The 24,463-nt window shown below is 43.7% G+C and overlaps 1 protein-coding gene across 1 annotated transcript in view; it reads left to right on the top strand.

Moving 5' to 3' along the window:
• Positions 1–17,147, top strand: part of LOC123375182 (nucleolar RNA helicase 2-like) — a 41,322-nt gene extending 24,175 nt beyond the window's left edge. The window contains exons 9-15 of the mRNA XM_045025907.1: positions 55–216; positions 1,649–1,768; positions 4,556–4,629; positions 4,859–5,018; positions 8,381–8,515; positions 10,905–10,949; positions 16,915–17,147. Of these exons, the coding sequence (XP_044881842.1) occupies positions 55–216; positions 1,649–1,768; positions 4,556–4,629; positions 4,859–5,018; positions 8,381–8,515; positions 10,905–10,949; positions 16,915–17,091 (873 nt within the window). The 3' untranslated portion in view covers positions 17,092–17,147. The remainder of the gene's footprint in view (positions 1–54; positions 217–1,648; positions 1,769–4,555; positions 4,630–4,858; positions 5,019–8,380; positions 8,516–10,904; positions 10,950–16,914) is intronic.
• Positions 17,148–24,463: the final 7,316 nt, after the last annotated feature.

Genomic DNA, 24,463 nt, shown 5'->3' on the forward strand with positions numbered 1-24,463 from the left:
CCTTCCTGTAGCGTAGTGCCTTTTATACACTGTCATAATAATCTTGTTTTACAGGATTGCCAGTCGCTGCATGGTGACATTCCTCAGAAACAAAGGGAGATAACATTGAAAGGTTTTAGAAATGGAGTGTTTAAAGTTCTGGTTGCAACTAATGTAGCTGCCCGTGGTTTAGATATCCCTGAAGTTGACCTAGTTGTACAAAGTTCACCACCAAAGGTAGGAGATGGGTATGTTGTGTGTCTTTTGTAATCTATACAGTAGTCCCCTTTGTTTTCATGTGATTGATAAAATAACTTTGAATAGTGGTATTCACCACACACACAGTTCTTATTATAGTTTTGCTGTCAGGAAGCTTATAGTAACCAGAGGTAGTCCCCCTGATCAGAATACTACTTAGGATGCATCAGTTGTAGAGTCCATGGTATCTTTAGGGGTGTTTCCTTTTACAATGCCTTCTGATGAGCTCTGGCAAGGCTTTAGTTCTGTTTGATGTATTAACTGTTGAGCAAAGTTGACTAAAATCCTGCCCTCCAAAGCAGTGTATGGTGGTAAATTTGAAAAGAATTTGGAGAGGCAGTAGAATGGAATGGCTACCAAGAGCAACATAATTGGGTGGGAAGAAGAGCCCAATGGAGAGAGAGAACTCTGCATGAAGTTAGGCGAATACAGACAAGACCTAGGTTTATTCAGCTTAGCTGGGGACATGCTGACTTCTCATCCTGTACACTGTGGTAAGTGTGATGTGTGGTATTTAGCTATACGTGGAGTTGCACAAGAGCAAATTGAAACCTTTGCTTGAATTCGCTATGATGATAGAAGCATAGTGGCACATAGTTGGCCCAGGCTTGTAACTTAAGCTCTGAGCAATATTTAACCTAGGTTGATGGGGATCTTTTTTTACCTAGTTTGACTTAAAAAAAATTAATTCATTTAAAAAAAATAATTTCTCAGATACAATTTATTATAATGTATCCCCAAACACTAATGTAATATTTCAGAGTAGCAGCCGTGTTAGTCTGTATCCGCAAAAAGAACAGGAGTACTTGTGGCACCTTAAAGACTAACAAATTTATTTTAGCATGAGCTTTCGTGAGCTACAGCTCACTTCTTCGGATGCATAGAATGGAACACACAGACAGGAGATATTTATACATACAGAGAACATGAAAAGGTGGAAGTATGCATAACAACAGGAAAAGTCTAATCAATTGAGATGAGCTAATCAATTGAGATGAGTGGCCTAAACAGAGACTGGGAATGGTTGGGTCATTACACTAATTGAATCTATTTCCCTATGTTAAGTTCTCCTCACACCTTCTATGGGCCATCTTAATTATCACTTCAAAAAGTTTTTTTTCCTCCTGCTGATGATAGCTCATCGCAATTGATTAGACTTTTCCTGTTGTTATGCATACTTCCACCTTTTCATGTTCTCTGTATGTATAAATATCTCCTGTCTGTGTGTTCCATTCTATGCATCCGAAGAAGTGAGCTGTAGCTCACAAAAGCTCATGCTAAAATAAATTTGTTAGTCTTTAAGATGCCACAAGTACTCCTGTTCTTTTTACTAATGTAATAGCTTCCATGGACCTTTGTGTATACACTAAATTGACTAACTACAAAAGTAATAAAGGTATTTTTCTTGAAGGATGTGGAGTCGTATATTCATCGTTCTGGGCGCACAGGCCGAGCTGGACGGACTGGGATGTGTATCTGTTTTTATCAGCGAAAGGAAGAAAGTCAGCTAAGACACCTAGAACAAAAAGCAGTACAGTATCATTTTAGTCATGTACACTTCATGTATGTAGTGTGTTAGGATAGCTCATAAAATCCTGCAATCCATACACTATTTGATAATCAGATTGTTATGAAACATACAGTGAGCACTACCCTCTAACTGAAGTTTAGCTGGTTTCCCCTTTTTCCTCTTACTGGATAATCACTTGTCACCCACCTACGCCAAAATTTGATGACTTTAAACTCTATGGAATCATTGAATTGAATATCTAATACATTGTCGTTTTGTTTACCTGGAGCATTCACAGGCACGGAGCCCCTCGGCTCCCTGTGGCCACGGTTTGCTGTTTCCAGCCAATGGGAGCTGTGGGAAGTGGCGCGTGTGAAATATAGGGTCGGCTTATGAATGGTCATACATTTTTTTTGCTATTTTTACCTAACCATCTTGGGAGGTCGGCTTATAAACAAATGGGCTAATGAATATACGGTAAATGTTATGCTTTTGTTTCAAGTTTCACAAGACTCTGAGCACTTAGTTTATGTCTACATTGCAAAAAAGTGTGTTCTTAATTCAGGTTATCTGGCCCAAATTAGCTAACTTGAGTTTAAATTGTAGTGAAAACACAACAACTTGGCTTTTAATTGAGGTAGCAGCTTGGGTTCACAACAGTATGAGAGCCTGGGGTTGAACTCAAGCTGCCAACCCAAGTTAAATGCCAACCTGTTGTGTCTTCACTGAAATTTAAACCCAGGTTTGGCTAACCTAAGTTAGCTTATCTAAGTTAAGATTTGACTTTTTTTTTTTCTTCAGTGCAGACATCTGCTGAGTTAAGGGTGAAACTCCTTGGCATAAAGGCTGTGTAATAGCATATACTTCACTAAAGTAAATTTTAAGTTTGACTTATTTTAATTTACGATTTTGTTTAGAACTTCTGTTTTTGTTCATGGGGAATCTTTTCATGAGGATTTCAAAATAGACAAAGCGAGTAGTTAGAGATGAAATAGGTGATTTTGATATCAAAATCAGTCTTTATTGACTGGTAAAGAAGCTTATATTTGTGTGTCTGTGCAAGAAACACTTGGCATTGCTTTTAGTTCTTGCATACTGACAATGTGAAGTGATTACCTTCCTTAAACAGCAAACCGAACCTGTGGGCTTGGCTACACTTACAGTTTGCAGCGCTGGTCATCCAGCTGTGTAGGAGCAGCGCTGGTGTGTGGCCACACTCACAGCTACCAGCGCTGGTGTGTGGCCACATTTGCAGCATTTCCAGCGCTGTTGGGAGTGATGCATTATGGGCAGCTATCCCAGCATTCAAGTGGCCGCAACGTGCTTTTCAAAAGAGGGGGGTGGAGTGGGGTCTAGTGTGACAGGGAGCGGGGGGAAAGAGAGAGTGGATTTTTGGAGCCAACACTGTGTGTTAGCTTCCTGACTTGAAAAATCAGAACATTTTTCCGACCCCTTAGTCTTAACTCTTAATTGCAAACAGCATGCAGGCAACACGACTCCCCGCTGTTTCCCTGCCTGCCTCTCATTTGATTGTTTACAGCCAGGTACAGATGATCACAGCAAACAGGAGCTTTGTTTGTTTTTTAGATAGCAGCAGCGGCAACGGAGGAGCTCCACAGAGCTCGTTCACAACAGGGAGGAGGATCTCATTTGATTGTTCACAGATTGATCACAGCAAACAGGAGCTGATAAGCAGCTCCGGTAGAAACGGAGCTCCTCCGGAGGTTCACAACAAAACAAAGAGAGGCTGCATAACAAAACAAAGGGAGTAATTTAGTTAAAAGCATTCTGGGATATCTCCTTATTCCCTGGAGGCCAATAAAAGCGCTGGTGTGTGTCCACACTTGATGAGCAGCGCTGGATCACCAGCGCTGCAATCGCTACACCCCAACCCGGCCAGGTGTACAGCCAGCGCTGCAGCCAGGGAGTTGCAGCGCTGGATGTGCCTTGCAGGTGTGGACGGTTACTAATTGCAGCGCTGGAAAGCCTCTACCAGCGCTGCAACTTGCAAGTGTAGCCAAGCCCTGTGATATGTAGTTAAGACAAACTTTTTTAATAAAATTAGAATATGGTGTTAATAACTATTCTATTTGCCCTTTTAAAAATAAAAACCCAGCTCTTGAACGCCATTTTAACCGTGTTTAAGTAAAGAGAACATTTGATTAAATCACCCTTATAGTGATGGACTTGAGAATTTTTGTATGTCAGTGCCACTTGATGAAATTATGCTCAAGGGAGGGTGCCTGCTCAGTTTAGATTCAACAGAAACACACATTTTAAAAAGTTTCCAGGGGAAACAGTTTCCTTCTTTTCAAGGAACATCATTTCCCTGTAGTCACGTTAACCAAACATTGCAGCATCCTTGAAAATGAGTGAAATAGATTAAACTGACTGGGGAAAAAAGTCAAATAGACTAGCCAATTTTTACTGGTAAGCTGAGTGAAATGGGGAAAAAAAAGCTATAGAAATAGTGAAAAATAATTGCCAAAATGAGTATTTTAATCTAAATTGTTACTAGTACTGTAGAGCATCCTGTCTCTCTAAATATTAATTTTAACCCAACAGTGTTTCCTTAATTAGGTTCTAAGCATGTTTAGTCCAAGGAATTCACATAGGAAACTTAAGGCCAGGCTAACCTCCGTGTCAGAGTGCTTTATAAAAAATGTGCACAATATATAGTTTTTTCAACTATAGGCAAAGGAAATTTAAGAGTAAATGCTTATTGAACTGAATTCCAGCATTAGTTGGCTATAATACAGTCCTAACAGTGTGTAAACTTCCTACTCTTCCATTTTCTCTTAATTGCAGGGAATTACATTTAAGCGTGTAGGTGTTCCTACTGCAACAGATATAATAAAGGCTTCCAGCAAAGATGTCATCAGGTATGTTCAGTGACCCTTGATCTTGTCATCACATCATTCTCATTTATAATAACTCTTTGGATTGTCTCTTGCCATACATTTGTCTCAGATGACCATGAAATAAATTGTTCATGGATATCAGTTGATCAAGTTTGGGTCTCTTGCAATTTCTCATCTATCCCATAGCTCCCAGATTCCAGTGTCTAAATTTGCCTTTTGCCAAGTAACGTTCTTGCTTTTAAATACTTAGGTGTTTGGATTCTGTTCCTCAAACTGCCATTGACTATTTCAAAGAGTCAGCTCAGGGACTAATAGAGGAAAAGGGGGCAGTTGAAGCTCTGGCTGCAGCACTAGCCCATATTTCTGGGGCTACTTCCATTGAACAGCGTTCCTTGCTCAACTCAGATGTGGTAAGAATATTTAGTTTATTTTTGTCGAAATCTTGGATTTCAAATATCTGAATGTGAGCATGTTTGGTATAATTTACATGAAGCTACAGTCTAACTAGAAGAAATATAATTTCATGAACACATTTGGTGATTATAGACAAGCTTGTTCTCCCATAATAAGACTGACTTCTGACACTAGCATGAACTGCTTGTAATTCCCCATTCATGGAATAGAAATAGCTGATTAGTACAGGTGGTTTACATATAGAGGAAGTTTGGGGTCCTTTGTCAGTAGAGACTGTAATTTCCTCTAAGGAAGGTAGAATTCTGAACACTCACATTATGTGTACAAGCTTTGTTCCAACCATTATTTAATGGTAACTATCTGACCCAATTACAATCCCTTTTCTAATCTTTTATTATGGAAATACTTTGGTGAGAACTCTGAATCTAGATAGCTTAGATCGGGGGTCGGCAACCTTTCAGAAGTGGTGTGCCGAGTCTTCATTTATTCACTCTAATTTAAGGTTTCGCATGCCAGTAATACATTTTAACGTTTTTAGAAGGTCTCTTTCTATAAGTCTATTATAACTAAACTATTGTTGTATGTAAAGTAAATAAGGTTTTTTTAAATGTTTAAGAAGCTTCATTTAAAATTGAATTAAAATGCAGAGCCCCCCGGACCGGTGGCCAGGACCCGGGCAGTGTGAGTGCCACTGAAAATCAGCTCGCGTGCCGCCTTCGGCACCCGTGCTATAGGTTGCCTACCCCTGGCTTAGATCTTCTAGATTCTTGTCATTGTCCTGGTTTTGAACTTGGTCATAGCATTGAAATTTCAGTGGTGGTGTTCCTCCTAGCCATGGATAAAGATCAGGTGTCTGCTGACTTACTAGATCAGCTGCATTAGATATTTTAATTGAGGTGTAAACTTGATTGCAGACACAGGGCTGCCATGAGGTGGCTTAATTCTTTCTTCATAGATCCCAGCATAGTTTCCTGTAACTTCTGCTGCAGAGATCCCATCTTACTACCTTCCTGTTTATTGGTGTTAAAAGGTCATGGAAGGGGACCTGGATGTAAGTGTTTTCAGCACGTGTGCTCTTTCTCACTCTGTCATCTAACCCAAGGGGTGCAGTTAGTGAGTTTTGTTTTGTTTTTTTGTTTTTTTTATATATAGTAGTGAATAGGGCCTGGATGAAAGTGAACCTCAATCCAGAGAAAACTGAGGTAATCAGAGGTTGGTTGGGGGAAGTAACCAGGGGTTATGGTGCAGATTATATTGACCCCTCTGAGTGATTGGCAAATAATACAAGTTCACTATGAAGGTCATCTTACGCTTCCAGGTGCTATTACATGAGCCTACAATAGCAGTGGCTGGGACCATCTGGGTCTAATTGGGAAGTTGGTGTTTTTACTCAGATGCACATCTTACTACTGATGAGACTGCAGCACTGTGCTTTGTAGGGCTACACCTTAAACAACTCAAACTAAGGCTATGTCTATACTACAGACTTCTGCTGGCATAGATGTGTTGGTCAGGGGTGTAAATTGGTGTGATCCCTGACTGACATAGCTGTGCCATCAGAGGTCCCTAGTGTAAATGCAGGTATACTTGCAAAGCTGGATTTTTACCAGAAAAACTATGGTACAAAACACAAGTTTGCCAGTATAGCTGTGTCCGCATTAGGAGTGCTTTATTGGTATATGTCATAACTATAAAGGGAAGGGTAACAACCCTCCTGTATACAATACTATAAAATCCCTCCTGGTGAGAAGCACCAAAATCCTTTTACCTGTAAAGGGTTAAGAAGCTCAGGTAACCTGGCTGACACCTGACCCAAAGGACCAATCGGGACAAGATACTTTCAAATCTTGCGGGGAGGAGAGGCTTTAGTTTTGGTGGTGTTTGCTCTTGGGACTAAGAGGGACCAGACATCAATCCATGCTCTCCAAATCTTTCTGAACAAGTCTCTCATATTTCAAACTTGTAAGTAACAGCCAGGCAAGGCGTATTAGTTTCTTTGTTTTCTCAACTTGTGAATGTTCCCTTTGCTAGAGGGAGGTTTATCCCTGTTTTGTTGTAACTTTGTCTAGAGAGGGTTCCTCTGAGCTCTTTGAATCTGATTACTCTGTGAAGTTATTTTCCATCCTGATTTTACAGAGATGATTTTTACCTTTTCCTTTTAATAAAATCCTTCTTTTAAGAACCGGACTGATTTTTCCATTGTCCAAAGACCCAGGTGTTTGGATCTTTGATCACTTTGTAACCAATTGGTTAGGATATTATTCTCAAGCCTCCCCAAGAAAGGGGGGTGTAAAAGGGCTTGGGAGGATATTTTGGGGGAAGAGGAACTCCAAGTGGTCCTTTCCCTGTTTCTTGTTAAATAACTTGGTGGTGGCAGCGTACCCAGGTTTTAACCTAAGCTGGTAGAAATAAGCTTAGGGGGTCTTTCATGTGGGTCCCCACATCTGTACCCTAGAGTTCAGAGTGCGGAAGGAACCCTGACAGTATAGCATTCCAATAAAGCACTGCTAATATAAACCTAGCCTGAAACTGGGGTAAAAGGCAGCCACACACTTAAGTGAGTGTCTTGCTGTAAGCGCATAGTTCTAATGCTCTGGAATCTGCATTGGCTGACTTAGTTTCCAGTTGGAATTTCAGATATTGGTTGTGACTATAAAGCCCTAAATACTCATCTGCCTACTTGGGAACCATCTGTCTCCCTATGCAATACTACCACAATTGCCGTCACCTGACTGAGCTATCCTGGCATTTGAGTCAGCTCCTGGTAGCTGCTGGCTGTCCTCTGACTTTGGAGTTCACATCCCTCTTTGGCCCAAAATAGCACATGCTATATCTTTGGGGACATGCTACAAAACTGATTTGAGTGGACATTTGAGGCTTGCTTGATTCAAGTGTGGAATTATTTGAGGAAATTAAGGCTTTATGAGAAGGGGATATTTAGTGGGGTTGTATTGACTCTGCTAAGGTGTGGATCATCTGCCATTTTAATTGGACTGTGTATTTAATTCTGTCAGGGTTTTTTTTTATTTCAATATAAAATATACAAAAGATATTACTATTGCAGGTTTTTTATACATAATCTTTCAGTTTCCTTACATTCAACAGCCTCTCTGCATTGCTTCTGGCAATACAAACTTTACAGACGTGATAGTGAAGCTGGAAGTGTTACATATGTATTAATGCACCAAAATGTCATGTCTATCCACCATCTGTCTTCAAATCTACATATTTGCCCTCTAATAACCTTTTATAAATTCTGAATATGCAGATTTATTAGATGCATGCTGATCAGTATTCAAGGAATGTATTGAAGTTATTCCTTTTTACTCTGAGCATGTATTGCCTTTTTATCCTTCAGGGATTTGTAACAATGACATTGCAATGCTCAGAAGAGATAAACAACATAAGCTATGCCTGGCGAGGACTAAGAGAACAGCTGGGTGATGAAATTGATAGGAAAGTGAACAGAATGTGTCTTCTCAAGGGAAAAATGGTAAGATGCAACAATTAGTCTTTGTAGTTTTGCTTACTATACTCTTAAATTTGTAGATGTGTCTTCTTAAAAGGCAGGAGAGACTTATTCCCTCTACAGTTCGAGGCCTGATTGTCAAGTCACCCTTTCTCTGGCTGAGGAGGGGCTGGACATAGTAATCTTTGATCTAATAATGCAGCAGTTGGTCAGTGGGGTCACTATAGTGGCACAAGATACTCTGTTGAACTGAAATGTTGAGGGAGGGGCTTAATTTAATTTTAATGTAAATATCCAAACAAGTAAACCACTAAATGTAGTGGACACTGGCATAGGTGCAGACTCCATGGGTGCTTCAGGGCTGGAGCACCCATGGAATAAATTTAGCGAGTGCTTAGCACACATGGGTAGCCAAGCTCTTCCCCCCAACTCCCTCCCCAGCGCCTCCCGTCCACCGGGGGCCCCGCTGATCAACTCCTCCCTCCAAGCACCTCCTGTACGCCACGGAGTAGCTGTTCTGGGGAATGCAGGAGGCACAGGGAGGGAGGCGGAGGAGCAGGGATGGGGCATGCTCAGGGGAAGAGATGGGGTGGGGCCTTGGGAGAAGGGCAGAGTGGAGGTGGAGCCTGGGGTGGGGGCTTGGAGGAAGGAGTGGAGTGGGGGTGGGCTTGGGCAGAGGGCAGGGTCAAGAATCCCCCCAGGTAGAGAGGAAGTCAGTGCCTGTGGACACTGGTATTGTGCTTAGTGCTCATAATAAATGTCAGATAAATGGCTTTTATTGAGGGGACGCTGTCAATTTTGATATCATACTTCTGTCAATCTTTTAATAAAAGATTAACACCTAAAAGTGAAAGACTAGAGAAACTTTTTTTTAATCTCTTCAGGTTTACTTTGTGTGCTTGACAACGCTGTAGAGCAAGTAGGCATTTTTACCATTTCATCTTTATAATCAATTTTCCCGATGTGTATGGGTCACACAGCAATAGGGGAGAAGCACTTTTTTTAAAGGAAAATATTGTAAAGCCACAAATTGTGAGGATGACTAGGGTAGGTATAGAACCAACTTTTTGTAGGCTGATCCATTTATAAAGATTAACTTCAAGGAAGAATAAAATTATAGACCAAATCACTATATTTTTTTCATTTTCATAAGTCTTTCTTAGTTTAACTTCACCCTTCCGTTCAGCCTTTAGAATACAGTTGTATGATAATGCATTGGCATTTAAAAACTGTTTTTAAAGAAAAATCCTCTCCTGACTGACTCCTGAGATAAGTATGGAGTCAGTATTATTTCCTTCAAAAATATAACTTTCAGAAGGCAGGGCTTCTAAATATTGTCAGAATTTCATACATAGTTCACCAACTATTTTTTCTTGGTAAGTAATTTCCAGTTCTAAAATCCCTTTTCAGGACACTTATGGCACTAGACCTTTCTACTGTCAATTCTAAACTGGATTGCTCTAGTTCAGTGTCCCCAAACTTTTCAGGGTCACACACCCCCCTTACTTCATCCATGCCCCCCTCCCAGCCAGGGCAAGAGCAGAGCTGCGATTCTGGGGGAAGAGAGAGGATGGGTAAGGAGACTGGGGCCACAGGTGAGGGCGGGGCCAGGAGCAGAGCTGGGTGGTGCTTCCTCCCTGCCCTGCGTGGGGGCTGGCCTGTGCCCCAGCCATGCCCCCACCAAACAGTTCTCCGTGTGCCCCCCTAAGGGGGCGCACCCCACAGTTTGGGGACCTCTGCTCTAGTTATTTGTCTTTGTAAACTGTGAATTTTTGTGATAGTATTTGTGGTGTTGCCTTCACTGATCTTGTGACCTACTGTTTTAGGATCCTTTCTTCCCTGACTGAAATAAACATTTAATGCAGTTTACATTCTACATTTGAATATTTAAATCCACAGTAAATGTATACATCTATCTGCTTAGATCAAATGTTCCTTGTCGAAAAGAATTGACAATCTGAGCCACAGGAGACAGTGGACAACAATTTAGGAAAGGAAGAATAATATTGGTGAGAAGTAAGAAAATATGTATGGAAAGAAGTGGCTCTGCAGGAAAGAGAAAATGTTATCTAGGGAAGAATTGATGAAGTACATGATGTAAAAGCAGCTGTGCTGAACTGCTTAATGCCTGTGAAATAGTTTGAGATCTTGGATGAAAGGCACTATAGTTGTGCAAAACATTGTGCTGCTCCATGTGTCAGTTTTTTTCCAAAGGTAAAATTGCTTTAGCTCCCAAATATTAAGCAAGTTAAACTTGACTTCAGAAAGTAAAAGTTCACAGATCTTTCATTAAACTATGTCTCTATTCCCTAAAGGTTGTGTACCTTAACAAATACTTCAGTGTTACCTGAAACTATGGATTACAAGGTCTAGATTTTCTGGTATCCACTTGAAACTTTTTTTTTTTTTTTAGGGTGTGTGTTTTGATATTCCTGCAGTGGATCTTAGACAAATACAGGTATTCTCTTTATTTCAGTAATTCTTAATTTATGGTAGTGGTTCCCAAACATTTTCATAGGCCTTGTCTACACTACAAGACTATTTCGAATCAACTTAGTTCGAATTTGTGGATTCGACCTTATGAAGTCGAATTTGTGTATCCATACTAAATACACTAATTCGAATTTCTGAGTCCACATTCACGAGGCCAGCGTCGACTTTGGAAGCGGTGCACTGTGGGAAGCTATCCCACAGTTCCCGCAGTCCCCGCTGCCCATTGGAATGCTGGGTAGAGCCCCCAATGCCTGCTGGGGGGAGAAATGTGTCGAGGGTGGTTTTGGGTAAGTGTCATCATTGAACCGTCAATCACGCCCTCCCTCCCTGAAAGCTCCGGCGGGAAATCTGTTCGCGCCCTTCTCTTGTCAGTTACAGCGCGTACGCCACAGCACTGCGAGCATGGAGCCCGCTGCGATCATCGCTGCACTTATGGCCGTTGTCAACTCCTCGCACCTTATCGTCCACCTCTTCCACAGTCAGCTGCTGAGAAATCGGGCGAGGAGGCTCCGGCAGCGCGGTGAGGACAGGAATTCACAGAGTGGCGCAGACCTCTCACAAAGCAGGTTACGCCGCGCCGTGGAGATCATGGTGGCAATGGGTCAAGTTCATGGTGTGGAACGGCGATTCTGGGCCCGGGAAACAAGCACGGACTGGTGGGACCGCATAGTGCTGCAGGTCTGGGATGAATCACAGTGGCTGCGAAACTTCAGGATGCGTAAGGGCACTTTCCTTGAACTCTGTGACTTGCTGTCCCCTGCCCTGAAGCGCCAGGACACCCGGATGCAAGCAGCCCTGAGTGTGCAGAAGCGAGTGGCCATAGCCCTCTGGAAACTTGCAACGCCAGACAGCTACCGGTCAGTAGCGAACCACTTTGGCGTGGGCAAATCTACCGTGGGGGTTGCTGTGATTGAAGTAGCCCACGCAATCGTTGAGCAACTTCTCTCAAAGGTAGTGACTCTCGGAAACGTCCAGGACATCATAGATGGCTTCGCCGCGATGGGATTCCCAAACTGCGGTGGGGCTATAGATGGGACTCACATCCCTATCCTGGCACCAGCCCACCAGGCCAGCGAGTACATTAACCGAAAGGGCTACTTTTCAATGGTGCTCCAAGCACTGGTAGACCATAGGGGACGTTTTACCAACATCTTCGTTGGGTGGGCGGGCAAGGTTCATGACGCGTGTGTGTTCAGGAACTCTGGTCTGTTTAAATGCCTCCAGGCAGGTACTTTCTTCCCAGACCACAAAATAACGGTTGGGGATGTGCAGATGCCTACAGTGATCCTCGGGGACCCAGCCTACCCGCTAATGCCCTGGCTCATGAAGCCCTATACAGGCGCCTTGGACAGAGAGAAGGAACTCTTCAACTACCGGCTGAGCAAGTGCAGAATGGTGGTGGAGTGTGCTTTCGGACGTCTCAAGGGGAGATGGCGGAGCTTACTGACTCGCTCGGACATCAGCGAAAAGAATATCCCCGTAGTTATTGCTGCTTGCTGTGTGCTACACAATCTCTGTGAGAGCAAGGGCGAGACCTTTTTGTCCGGATGGGAGGTTGAGGCAAATCGCCTGGCTGCAGTTTACGCTCAGCCAGACACCCGTGCCGAGAGAATATCCCAGCGGGAAGCGCTGTGTATCCGGGAGGCTTTGAAAGCAAGTTTCCTCGGAGAGCAGGGTAACCTATGACTCTCCACTTGCTTTCAAGAGAAACTGACCCTGGGCCTGTGTCTGTATGTGTCGATTTCGATCTGCGGTTACATACCCCGTTCTCCAAGTTTCCCCCACTTCCAAAGCACGTTTTAAAGCAAATTAATTGTAACACTCATTATTAATAAATCTTTGTTTTACTTTGCATTTCTGTTCAGGTGTTGAAACATGGACGCATACTGTGCTGGGCACGGTGTGCACTGATGTACAGACCGCTTGTTCCATAGAGGAATGACATCCTCCTGCTCCTACATAGGTCTCTGGGGTGGGGGACGGTTGCAAGTGGTTGTGCATGAAGGGGAGGGATTGCAGGAAGGGGTGGGTTTGCAGGAAGGGGCGAGTGGTGCCTTCTTTGGATAGGGGTTTGGATGACGGCAGTGGGCTGCGGGTTTGGGCGTAGGAAGGGGTGAGGGGTGTGGGGGAAGGGTGAGTATCTGTCCGTGGATGAGGGCTCTTGTTGGGGCTCAGGGCAGCGGAGAGGCTCGTTGCTACGGTGGAAGTGCATGGTAAGGGCAGCGTGCCTTAACATTAAGGGGGTGGCAGGCGCTAGGACCCTGGACAAGCATACACATCACAGAATGACCCGGGGCAGCATACACCACACAGAGTGACCCTGGTGCCTACTGACTGCAGTGTGTGTGTGCCCTGCAGTTGATCATGGCCCCAAGTCTGTACCCTGGTAATGTAGGCTATACCGTGCAATTATAAATCCCCTCCCCCCCCCCATACACAAAAAAATCCTCTGACATGAAAGACGTGACCGAAACAGTGAATAACAGCAAACAGCTTTTAATAATCTAATACACACTGGGGGGATGAAACTTGGATTTGGGACTGGGTGAGCCTGTAAGGGAAGCACTTCTACAAATTTATAGCGTGAGAGGTGTGTGGTACATTAGCGCTATGCAGTGGTGCAGTGACAGTTCTCACGGCCCCTACCGCCCCGCCGTCTTGTACTTTTGGGTGAGGGGGGGCAGGACTTCTTGGCGGGGGAGGGCGGTTGCAGATACACTGCAGGGGGGCTCTGTCCTCCTGCCTGCGGTCCTGCAGAACATCAACAAGGCGCCGGAGCGTGTCCGTTTGCTCCCTCATTAGCCCAAGCAGCGTTTGAGTCGCCTGCTGGTCTTCCTGCCGCCACCTGTCCTCCCGTTCGATGTGTGTGCGATGCTGTTGACATAGGGTCTCCCTCCACTGTCTCTGCTCTGCCGCCTCAGCTCTGGAGCAGGCCATCAGTTCCGCGAACATCTCGTCCCTAGTCTTTTTCTTTCGCCGCCTAATCTGCGCCAGCCTCTGCGAGGGGGATGCCGGGGCAGTCCGGGAAAGAGCCGAAGCTGTGTGATGGGAAAAGTAAGTGATTTCCTTGAACAGATACATGTTTGCGAACAGTGAACACAGTCTAGTCAGTTTCTCTGAACAAGACCATACAGGGCAACAAGTCTCACGAGATCTCAGGACAAGTTCGAGATTTCGGAATACGCTCTCATTGGCTGCGGCATTGCACAGGAGAGCGGACAAGTGGGGAGAGACAGCTGAATCCGTCTAGCAGACAGTCCTGGTAAGCCTTACAGTACATTCTGCTTATCAGTTAATGGATAGCTGTGCCCTCCCGCTAAAGGCAATCTGGAAATCATATACTCTGACCCTTTTCCAGCCACTCCCGCCAGTGCACGGGAAAGATCAATGTATGCTTTTCCTATGTGGCCTACAACACGTGGCTGTTAAGCGAGGGTCATTGTTATGCAAAGTAAAAGTCAACCATTCACAACAGTAACAATACACTAATTGCCCTAATTAGATGCAGCATTTCATGAACGAGATCACCCTGATGCGGGTCCCTCGGAGTCACAAAGAGCGGATGCTAAGGGAAGCCCTGCAGAGACCAGGACCATATGCGGCCATGCTTGTGGAGGCGATGATTCCCATCTACATAAGGATGTCCTGGCGCGGAAGAGTGTGCTTCCACGGAGCACCCAACAAGGCACCTCTCCCCAGGAACCTCCTGGGGAGGCTTTTCGAGGACCTAAATGAGACCTTTCTTGAATTGTCCCTGGAGGATTATTGTTCAATCCCTATATGTGTGGACCTACTTTTCATATAGTTTTTCATTGAAAATTTTATATATAGTATTTCTATTTTTTTATACCTGTTTTATAAAAAATAAATGTTTACATGTTTATAGCACTTACCGCCTGATCCTTCCCCTGATTCAGAGTCCGGGTTAACGGCCGGGGAGGGTTGGTAGGGGATCTCTGTGAGGGTGATGAAGAGATCCTGGCTGTCAGGGAAAGCGGTATTGTGTTCGCTGTCGCCTGCGCCGTCCTCCACAGACCCTTCCTCATCTTCCCCATTGGCGAACATCGAGGAGGAACTGTCCAGGTTCACTATGCCATCCACTGAGTCCACGGTCACTGGTGGGGCAGTGGTGGCAGACCCACCTAGAATGGCATGCAGTGCCTCGTAGAAGCGGCATGTCTGGGGCAGGGCTCCGGAGCGTCCGTTTGCCGCTCTGACTTTTTGGTAGCCTTGTCTCAGGTCCTTGATTTTCACGCGGCACTGCATTGCATCCCGGCTGTATCCTTTCTCTATCATTGCTTTGGAGACCTTCTCGAAGGTCTTTGCATTCCGCTTGCTGGAGCGCAGCTCCGACAGCACAGACTCCTCGCCCCACACACCGATCAGATCCAGGACTTCCCGGTCTGTCCATGCTGGGGACCTCTTTCTATTCTTGGATTGTCCGGACTCCTCTGCTGGAGAGCTCTGCATCGTTGCAGGTGCTGCGGAGCTCGCCCCGATGTACAGCCAGGACGTCAGATTCAAAGTGCCCAGACAGGAAAAGGAATTCAAATTTTCCCAGGTCATTTCCTGTGTGGCTGGTCAGAGAATCCAAGCTCCGACTGCTGTCCAGAGCGTCAACAGAGTGGTGCACTGTGGGATAGCTCCCGGAGCTAATAAGTTCGATTTGCATCCACACCTAGCCTAATTCGAGCTAGCCATGTCGAATTTAGCGTTACTCCACCTGTCGGGGTGGAGTACCAAATTCGAACTAAAGAGCCCTCTAGTTCGAATTAAATGGCTTCCTGGTGTGGACGGTTGAGCGGTTAGTTCGAATTAACGCTGCTAAATTCGAATTAAAGTCCTAGTGTAGACCAGGCCTTAGTGTGGACCATCTTGTGGATCCCCTCCCCTCCCTGTCACTGCTGGCAGACTGAACTCTGTAGCCAGAACCAGTTCTTACCATTACATAAAAAGCAGTTCCCTGTCATAACTTCATTTTGCCCCAAATCAAAATGGATTTCCTCCACAAATAATTTCTAAATCCAGTTTTCCTTTTGTCAGAATTGGTTCTCATCACTTCAACTTGTATTCATTTCCTTCCCACTTCTACCTACTGCCCCACAATGTTTTTCACAAACTAAAATGGAATTCTCTCAATCCTTCCAGATCAACAACTTAGTCAATTTTCCCTAATTGCAACTCAGGTTTTTCTTGCTCTTCTCCAAAAACAAATTCCTGCCAATCAAATCTACTGTAATTATTGCTCCTTTGGGGGCCTGGTTTTCCAATTTTTAGGGTTCCCACTCCAGTCATTTCTTGCCCCATGCAGAGGTCCCCCAGTCTTCCTACCTTCATTCAGGATTGCGCCCCCAGTGCTTTCCTACTCCCAACTACTTTTGAGGCTGCTCTATAACTCCTTACTGGCAGCTCTCATGCTGAGGCATCCATTCCTGGCTGGATCTACACTCAAGGCAATAGAACTATCTCCGGTTTCTCCGGTGCCTGACTAGTAGTGGTCCAGAGTCCTCAAAACGGGAACTTCTACTTTGTAGGACCCCAAGGGTTCCTTGATGGCATGTGCTTGTATTATTTATTTAATGTGTACATTAAGTGGCTGTCTTTATGTACACTTTCATTTTTATAGTTGAGACCTAGAGGTTTGTGATTTGTTTAACTCATAACTGTTTGTTTTCACAAAATCTGGAATCAGGTGTTTCCTATGCTTCATATTTTATTTTTTAATTCCAGTCCAAACTTTTTAGTTATTTTTAAATACTAGTTTGTATTTGCTATTAAGTAGTTTTTCCCTTGTTAGTGCTCAATTTTGCAGTTGCACAATTTTATAAAGCTGTAAAATGTACTGTATTTGCTTTCTTGCAAGTTTTGTCTGCATGTCAAGCTCTTACATGTGTAAAGTTCAAATACATATTTAACTTTGTTTTTACCAGGGAAAATGGCAGGATTCAAAATACTGGCATCTGACTGTGGCAACTGAATTACCTGAGTTGGCAGAAACCCCGCGAGAAGGAGGCAGAGGCTTCTACGACTCCAGGAATGGGAGGCGAGGTGGCAGCTTTAATAGAAACAGATTCAGAAATAGAGACCAGAAACGAAGTTTTGACTGAGCATTTGATCGCTAGCTCTTACAATAAAATTTGCAGAAATGGGACTAAAATACTTTTATCTACATTAAAAAATGTCATGTTCATTATATGTTTGTGCCACTTGCAAAATCTGTCATTCAAAATTTGTTTTTTCCAGTATTGCTAGGGATGGCTGTATACAGGACCATTTCAGAGAGCAGTTTAATTTATTTTTAAAAAATGCCTTATTATCTTCCCCACAGCTATGTCTAAAGAATATTCATGAGCCTCCTCCACAGAGCCTTGTTTCAGGATGTGTCTTTTGCAATCAGAAATCTGACTTGGGCTTACTACACAGTGTATATCAAAATCTCCACTTGAATTGGTCTCCAGTGGTGACTGAAACCTGTCCATTTTCCAAAATAATTAAAATACTATTTCTACGTGGTCATTTGTACATAGTGAAGTGATTGTTGGATGAATGGTATATGTTGCTTCAGTTGGAGAGTGAGTGGGATGTAACCTTGATTCAGTTCCCGTACACATGCACTATAATAGAATACAATCATGTAACTAAATACTCTTTTTTCCATAGGGCCCCTGCCTCAATCAGTATACAAAATCGTTGCTCCACTGGACATGAATCAGAGTTATGTAGTGAGTAAAGCTGTTGTCTGTAGGCCTCTTGCCTCATTTATGGCAGAAGTCAAAATATACATAGTAAATGAAGTGAGGGATTGCAGGAAAAGAGGAGTGTCTCATGATTGAGGCAGTTCAATGCTGCACTGACTAAGTGTATTTTATTTTCTCTGCTATAGAATTCATCTATGATGGGCAAGTCGTTTACATTTTCACAGCTGGTCTCTGATTGTGTTCTTTATGTTCTGGGTTTTGATGAGAGGCGTTGGGCCAGATTTGCAGAAGTGCTGAGACCTCGCAGTTGTAACTAAAGTCAATTAGTGTTATAAAAGTGCTAAGAACTATGAAAAAATCAGGCCCTGCCATCTTTAAGTTAGCCACCCAAATTTAGTGGGCTCTTGATAATTTTGGCCTTATTCTGTCTTCAGTTTCCCATCTGTAAAATGGTGGTAAATACCATCACCTGCTTTCAGAGATGTGTTGTGAAGATCAAATTAATTGTTTGTGAAGTACTTTGATACTAAGATATGAGCACTATAGAAATGCCCATGAAGAAAGGAATATTTTTTGAGTTATTGCATATGCCTAGTTAACTCTAGGTGTGTACGTACCAGTGCATGGACAGTGGAGAAATTTTATCCCTAGTCATAGCCCTCAGGTAGCCTACTATGTGGTAGCCTTCTTGACACTCATCTCATTTCCCTCACATCTAGTGAGTAGAGTTTTGAACAGAATAGTTTCTGCCCTGTCATTCCGATCATATTACCTCCTTCCTTAAATCCCTCCACTAGCTTCCACTTCTTTATCACATCAAATACAAGTGTCTGGTCCATACCTGTAAGGCCCTTTCTAACTCAGTCCAGGCCTTCTTTTCTACTTGCAGCCTACTCTGCCAATAATGCTGTTCTCCAATGGTTACTTGTCTGCTTTTTCCAAATGACTTCCTTTTACTTGGAACACCCTTTCTGAACTGTCAGTAAATCCAAGACCCTCTTCTTCAAATCCTTCTTCAAGATCCAGTTACCTTGTGATACTTATGGGGAAACTGCCAAATGCTAATGACTAGGTACGTGAGTTTTACCTGATGTTTAGCTACCTTATATTTTGTGTATTTTTATAATAAAAGTAAATGGACCAACTTGGAACCATGTATCTGCATGTATAGCTGGCTTATATCAATGTACATTCTTGTTAGTTTTCCTCCCTCCCCGTCTGTTCTAATTGTTTGTTACAGCCATTTGTAGCTAGTCAAGAGTATAAGACAGCCTTGAAAAATTTGCCAACTATCTGTACAGCAACTGGGCCAGTAGTGGCTCAATCCTGATTGGTGCTTCCTATGTTATAGTCAGGAGCAGAGGACTGAAGAGTATAATGTAAGGGCCGGATCAGATGATAAACAGTCACATAAAAAAGAATCTGGCACATCAGAAAAAGGCAGGCTAATAAACAGGGACAAGTTTTTAAAGTGCTTCTACACAAATGCCAGAAGTCTAAATAATAAGATGGGTGAACTAGAGTGCCTTGTGATAAAGGAGAATATTGATATAATAAGCATCACAGAAACCTGGTGGACTGAGAGCAATCAATGGGACACAATCATGCTGGGGTACAAAATATATCGGAAAGACAGAACAGGTCGTGCAGGGGGAGGAGTGGCACTATATGTGAAAGAAAGTGTAGATTAAAATGAAGTAAAAATCTTAAGCGAATCCACATGTTCCATAGAATCTCTATGGATAGAAATTTCATGCTCTAGTAAAAATATAACATTAGGGATCTATTATCAACCACCTGACCAGGACAGTAGTAGTGATGATGAAATGCCAAGGGAAATTAGAGAGGCTATCAAAATTAAGAACCCAATAATAGTGGGGGATTTCAATTATCCCCATATTGACTGGGAACATTTCACTTCAGGACGAAATGCAGAGATAAAATTTCTCGATACTTTAAATGACTGCTTCGTGGAGCAGCTGGTACGGGAACCCGCAAGGGGAGAGGCAACTCTAGATTTAATCCTGAGTGGAGCACAGGAGCTGGTCCAAGAGGTAACTATAACAGGACCAATTGGAACTAGTGACCATAATACAATAGCATTCAACATCCCTGTGGTGGGAAGAACACCTCAACTGCCCAACACTGTGGCATTTAATTTCAAAAGGGGGAACTATACAAAAATGAGGGGGTTAGTTAGACAAAAGTTAAAAGGTACAGTGACTAAAGTGAAATCCCTGCAAGTTGCATGGGCCCTTTCTAAAGACACCATAATAGAGGCCCAACTTCAATGTATACCCCAAATTAAGAAAAACAGTAAAAGAGCTAAAAAAGAGCCACCGTGGCTTAACAACCATGTAAAAGAAGCAGTGAGAGATAAAAAGACTTCCTTTAAAAGGTAGCAAATAGAAAGGAGCACAAACACTGCCAACTTAAGTGCAAGAGTGTAATAAGAAAAGCCAAAGAGGAGTTTGAAGAACGGCTAGCCAAAAACTCTAAAGGTAATAAAATATTTTTTAAGTACATCAGAAGCAGGAAGCCTGCTAAACAACCAGTGGGGTCCCTTGACGATCAAAATACAAAAGGAGCGCTTAAAGAAGATAAAGTCATTGCGGAGAAACTAAATGGATTCTTTGCTTCAGTCTTCACGGCTGAGGATGTTAGGGGGATTCCCAAACCTGAGCTGGCTTTTGTAGGTGACAAATCTGAGGAACTGTCACAGATTGAAGTGTCACTAGAGGAGGTTTTGGAATTAATTGATAAACTCAACATTAACAAGTCACTGGGACCAGATGGGATTCACCCAAGAATTCTGAAAGAACTCAAATGTGAAGTTGCGGAACTATTAACTAAGGTTTGTAACCTGTCCTTTAAATCGGCTTCGGTACCCAATGACTGGAAGTTAGCTAATGTAACGCTAATATTTAAAAAGGGCTCTAGGGGTGATCCCGGCAATTACAGACCGGTAAGTCTAACGGTGGTACCGGGCAAATTAGTTGAAACAATAGTTAAGAATAAAATTGTCAGACACAGAGAAAAATATAAACTGTTGAGCAATAGTCAACATGGTTTCTGTAAAGGGAAATCGTGTCTTACTAATCTATTAGAGTTCTTTGAAGGGGTCAACAAACATGTGGACAAGGGGGATCCGGTGGACATAGTGTACTTAGATTTCCAGGAAGCCTTTGACAAGGTCCCTCACCAAAGGCTCTTACGTAAATTAAGCTGTCATGGGATAAAAGGGAAGGTCCTTTCATGGATTGAGAACTGGTTAAAGGACAGGGAACAAAGGGTAGGAATTAATGGTAAATTCTCAGAATGGAGAGGGGTAACTAGTGGTGTTCCCCAATGGTCAGTCCTAGGACCAATCCTATTCAATGTATTCATAAATGATCTGGAGAAAGGGGTAAACAGTGAGGTGGCAAAGTTTGCAGATGATACTAAACTAGTTAAGACCAAAGCAGATTGTGAAGAACTTCAAAAAGATCTCACAAAACTAAGTGATTGGGCAACAAAATGGCAAATGAAATTTAATGTGGATAAATGTAAAGTAATGCACATTGGAAAAAATAACCCCAACTATACATACAACATGATGGGGGCTAATTTAGCTACAACGAGTCAGGAAAAAGATCTTGGAGTCATCGTGGATAGTTCTCTGAAGATGTCCATGCAGTGTGCAGAGGCGGTCAAAAAAGCAAACAGGATGTTAGGAATCATTAAAAAGGGGATAGAAAATAAGACTGAGAATATATTATTGCCCTTATATAAATCCATGGTACGCCCACATCTTGAATACTGTGTACAGATGTGGTCTCCTCACCTCAAAAAAGATATTCTAGCACTAGAAAAGGTTCAGAAAAGGGCAACTAAAATGATTAGGGGTTTGGAGAGGGTCCCATATGAGGAAAGATTAAAGAGGCTAGGACTCTTCAGCTTGGAAAAGAGAAGACTAAGGGGGAATATGATAGAGGTATATAAAATCATGAGTGATGTGGAGAAAGTGGATAAGGAAAAGTTATTTACTTATTCCCATAATACAAGAACTAGGGGTCACCAAATGAAATTAATAGGCAGCAGGTTTAAAACAAATAAAAGGAAGTTCTTCACGCAGCGCACAGTCAACTTGTGGAACTCCTTACCTGAGGAGGTTGTGAAGGCTAGGACTATAACAATGTTTAAAAGGGGACTGGATAAATTCCTGGTGGCTAAGTCCATAAATGGCTATTAGCTAGGATGGGTAAGAATGGTGTCCCTAGCCTCTGTTCATCAGAGGATGGAGATGGATGGCAGGAGAGAGATCACTTGATCATTGCCTGTTAGGTTCACTCCCTCTGGGGCACCTGGCATTGGCCACTGTCGGTAGACAGATACTGGGCTAGATGGACCTTTGGTCTGACCCGCTACGGCCATTCTTATGTTCTTATGTACTACTGGAATACTTGCATCAAGAGAGGGGGTTTTTTTGGGGGGGGCAGGAACTTTATCTACTACTTTACCGCAATGATTGTCAATCTCTGGATCAAACCCTGCTATGGAGGTTGATGCCTTGGGAATACAGTAAAAAGGGAGTAATGCAATGGGGCATCAAGCATTGAATCTTTATAGCTGAACCACTCCTTATTCTTTCCTCTCTATCCCTCACATCCAGCCTTCTTCCTCCTCCTCACACTCCAGGTCCCTGGGAGGGAGTTGCCATCACAGCCTGATGTGGGCAGGAATGCATGGCTCATGCACCCCTGCCCCACCCATGGCATAGGCTTTCCACCCAGTGTGCCACAGCACCCTGCCAGGCTGCTGAGGGCTCATTGCACCACAGCCTCTGGATGCTGCTACCAGTGCCAGGGACCAGCCTCTCCACAGCCGGCTTTATGCACGCCAGGATGGCACCATGGACAGCCTCATTCCTGGCCCCTGCCTTCCTTACCCTTCCCTGCTGGCTTGTGGCTTCCCACCTGTCCCCAGTGCTGAGAGAAGCTGCCCCACGTTCTGGCAGGCAGAGCAAGGCCTAGCCATGCTCCCTCCTAGCAGGAGCCCATACCTCCCCCACACTGCTCCTCTCCATAGCTCTTGGCTTAAGGCTTCCTGTGATTCAGAGGAGCAGCTTTGGGTGCCAGTAGGGGTGCCAAGCCAGATCTGGGTCTCTGTCTTATGATGTAGTTCCTGCTGTGTGATCATGTGCACTTGGTGTAAAGCAAGCATTGGTGAGTGGGCCAGATTTGACGGGTGTTGTGACCTGGCACAGAGGGTTACAATACTACTGAAATTTAGCCTAGCTGCCCATCCATCTGGCATTATAATGGGGCAAGTGGGCCAAGTTGCAGTGGTGTTGCAACCCTGTGTGCTATGTGCTGCTGTGCCAAGGATTTTAGGTGCCAGAGCAATGTTTTTGACTGATCTGACATTATCACACCCTTCCTGGGGACCAAACACAAATAATGTCACATTCTCTTAGACCTAACTCAGGTCTACTTATTATGACTTACCACTCCCACTGGCTACTGTCCTCTTCAGAGGGCAGAGTTAAGGGGTGGTGGTGGTGGTGGGGGTACTTATCACTGTATTGCCTGCTTCTCAAAGGGTTACGTTTAGCCTCTCTCCATGTTTTGGAATGACACATGGCACCACTGTGCAGCCTTAATTTAATGAAGTTTTGGAGCATTTAATTTTATAGAACCAGATGTATTAGTTTGCTGTCTGGCAAAGGGCTTGATTTCATACAAACACCATGCCTAGCACAGTACAGCTCCACTTTTCATGATGGAGTGCAGCTGCAATAAAAATAATGAAAAGAGATTATTTTGTTTAGCATAGTATTTGACAAAGTCTCAGTGCCACAATGGTATTTAGGTTCCTAATGGCCACTGAAATCAGTGAAAGTTAGGAGCCCTAATGACTTTGTGGATCTACTCTTCAGACTGTAGCATTCCACTTCCCTCAACCCTTCAGTGTTGCTCTATGCTAGAATCTAGGGAAGTGTGAGAAGGACAGTGGGATCCTAACTACAAAGAGGGAGTAAGCCTTTCTCTGGCCAGTAAGGGTATATCTACAGAGCAATGTAAACATCGGTCTGAGCCTGGGCTCAGCCTAACCCTCTCCCCATGTCCACATTACGATTGTGCTTATTTAGGGCTTGGACTCAGGATCTGGAGGGTCTGAGCCCATGTTAAGCTGGGACTTAGGGTCCACGCCCTGTTGCTTTCCTGTGTATGTACAGCCCCAGCTTGACTCGGGTCCTGGAAGTCTTCTGGATGTATCCCACAGTTCCTTGGGGCAACTTCCTTAGTCCTCTATGCTGACAATCTGCAATGTGCTCTATTGCAAATGGAAGCCACACCTCCCTTTGAGGTCTGCATTAACTCATTGTCTTCTGAACTCTGATTTGCAAGCACGCTATCAGAGAGCCTGTAGGGATTTCTGTGGAGACGCATCTGATAAAGCCTGTTGAAAAGTTAGCTGCTTCCTGCGCACAGGAGCACAGTCACATATTGGTGAATCTGTGCTTCATGATGACTGGGTGAGCCAGGATAATGTCCTGCTGGCCCCTGAATCCAGCTTGAGGATTGAGTGCAGCCAGCAGCAGGCTCCCAACCAGGGTCATGAAGTGACTCTCTTAATGAAACCAGTCCCAGAGGAGCAACAGAATCTCAGTTCCAACTTGGTAAAAGCTGTTTGATCCCTCGACACCCCCCCCCAAAAGGAAGAACCTGCTCCGGAGCCTGCTGTGAACCTGCTGGAGACAGAAGCTGCCCCAGAGCCCAGTGAAGTGTATGATTAAAAT

The sequence above is a fragment of the Mauremys mutica genome, chromosome 7 (genome assembly GCF_020497125.1).
Source record: "Mauremys mutica isolate MM-2020 ecotype Southern chromosome 7, ASM2049712v1, whole genome shotgun sequence".
In the NCBI taxonomy this organism is placed as follows: Eukaryota; Metazoa; Chordata; order Testudines; family Geoemydidae; genus Mauremys; species Mauremys mutica.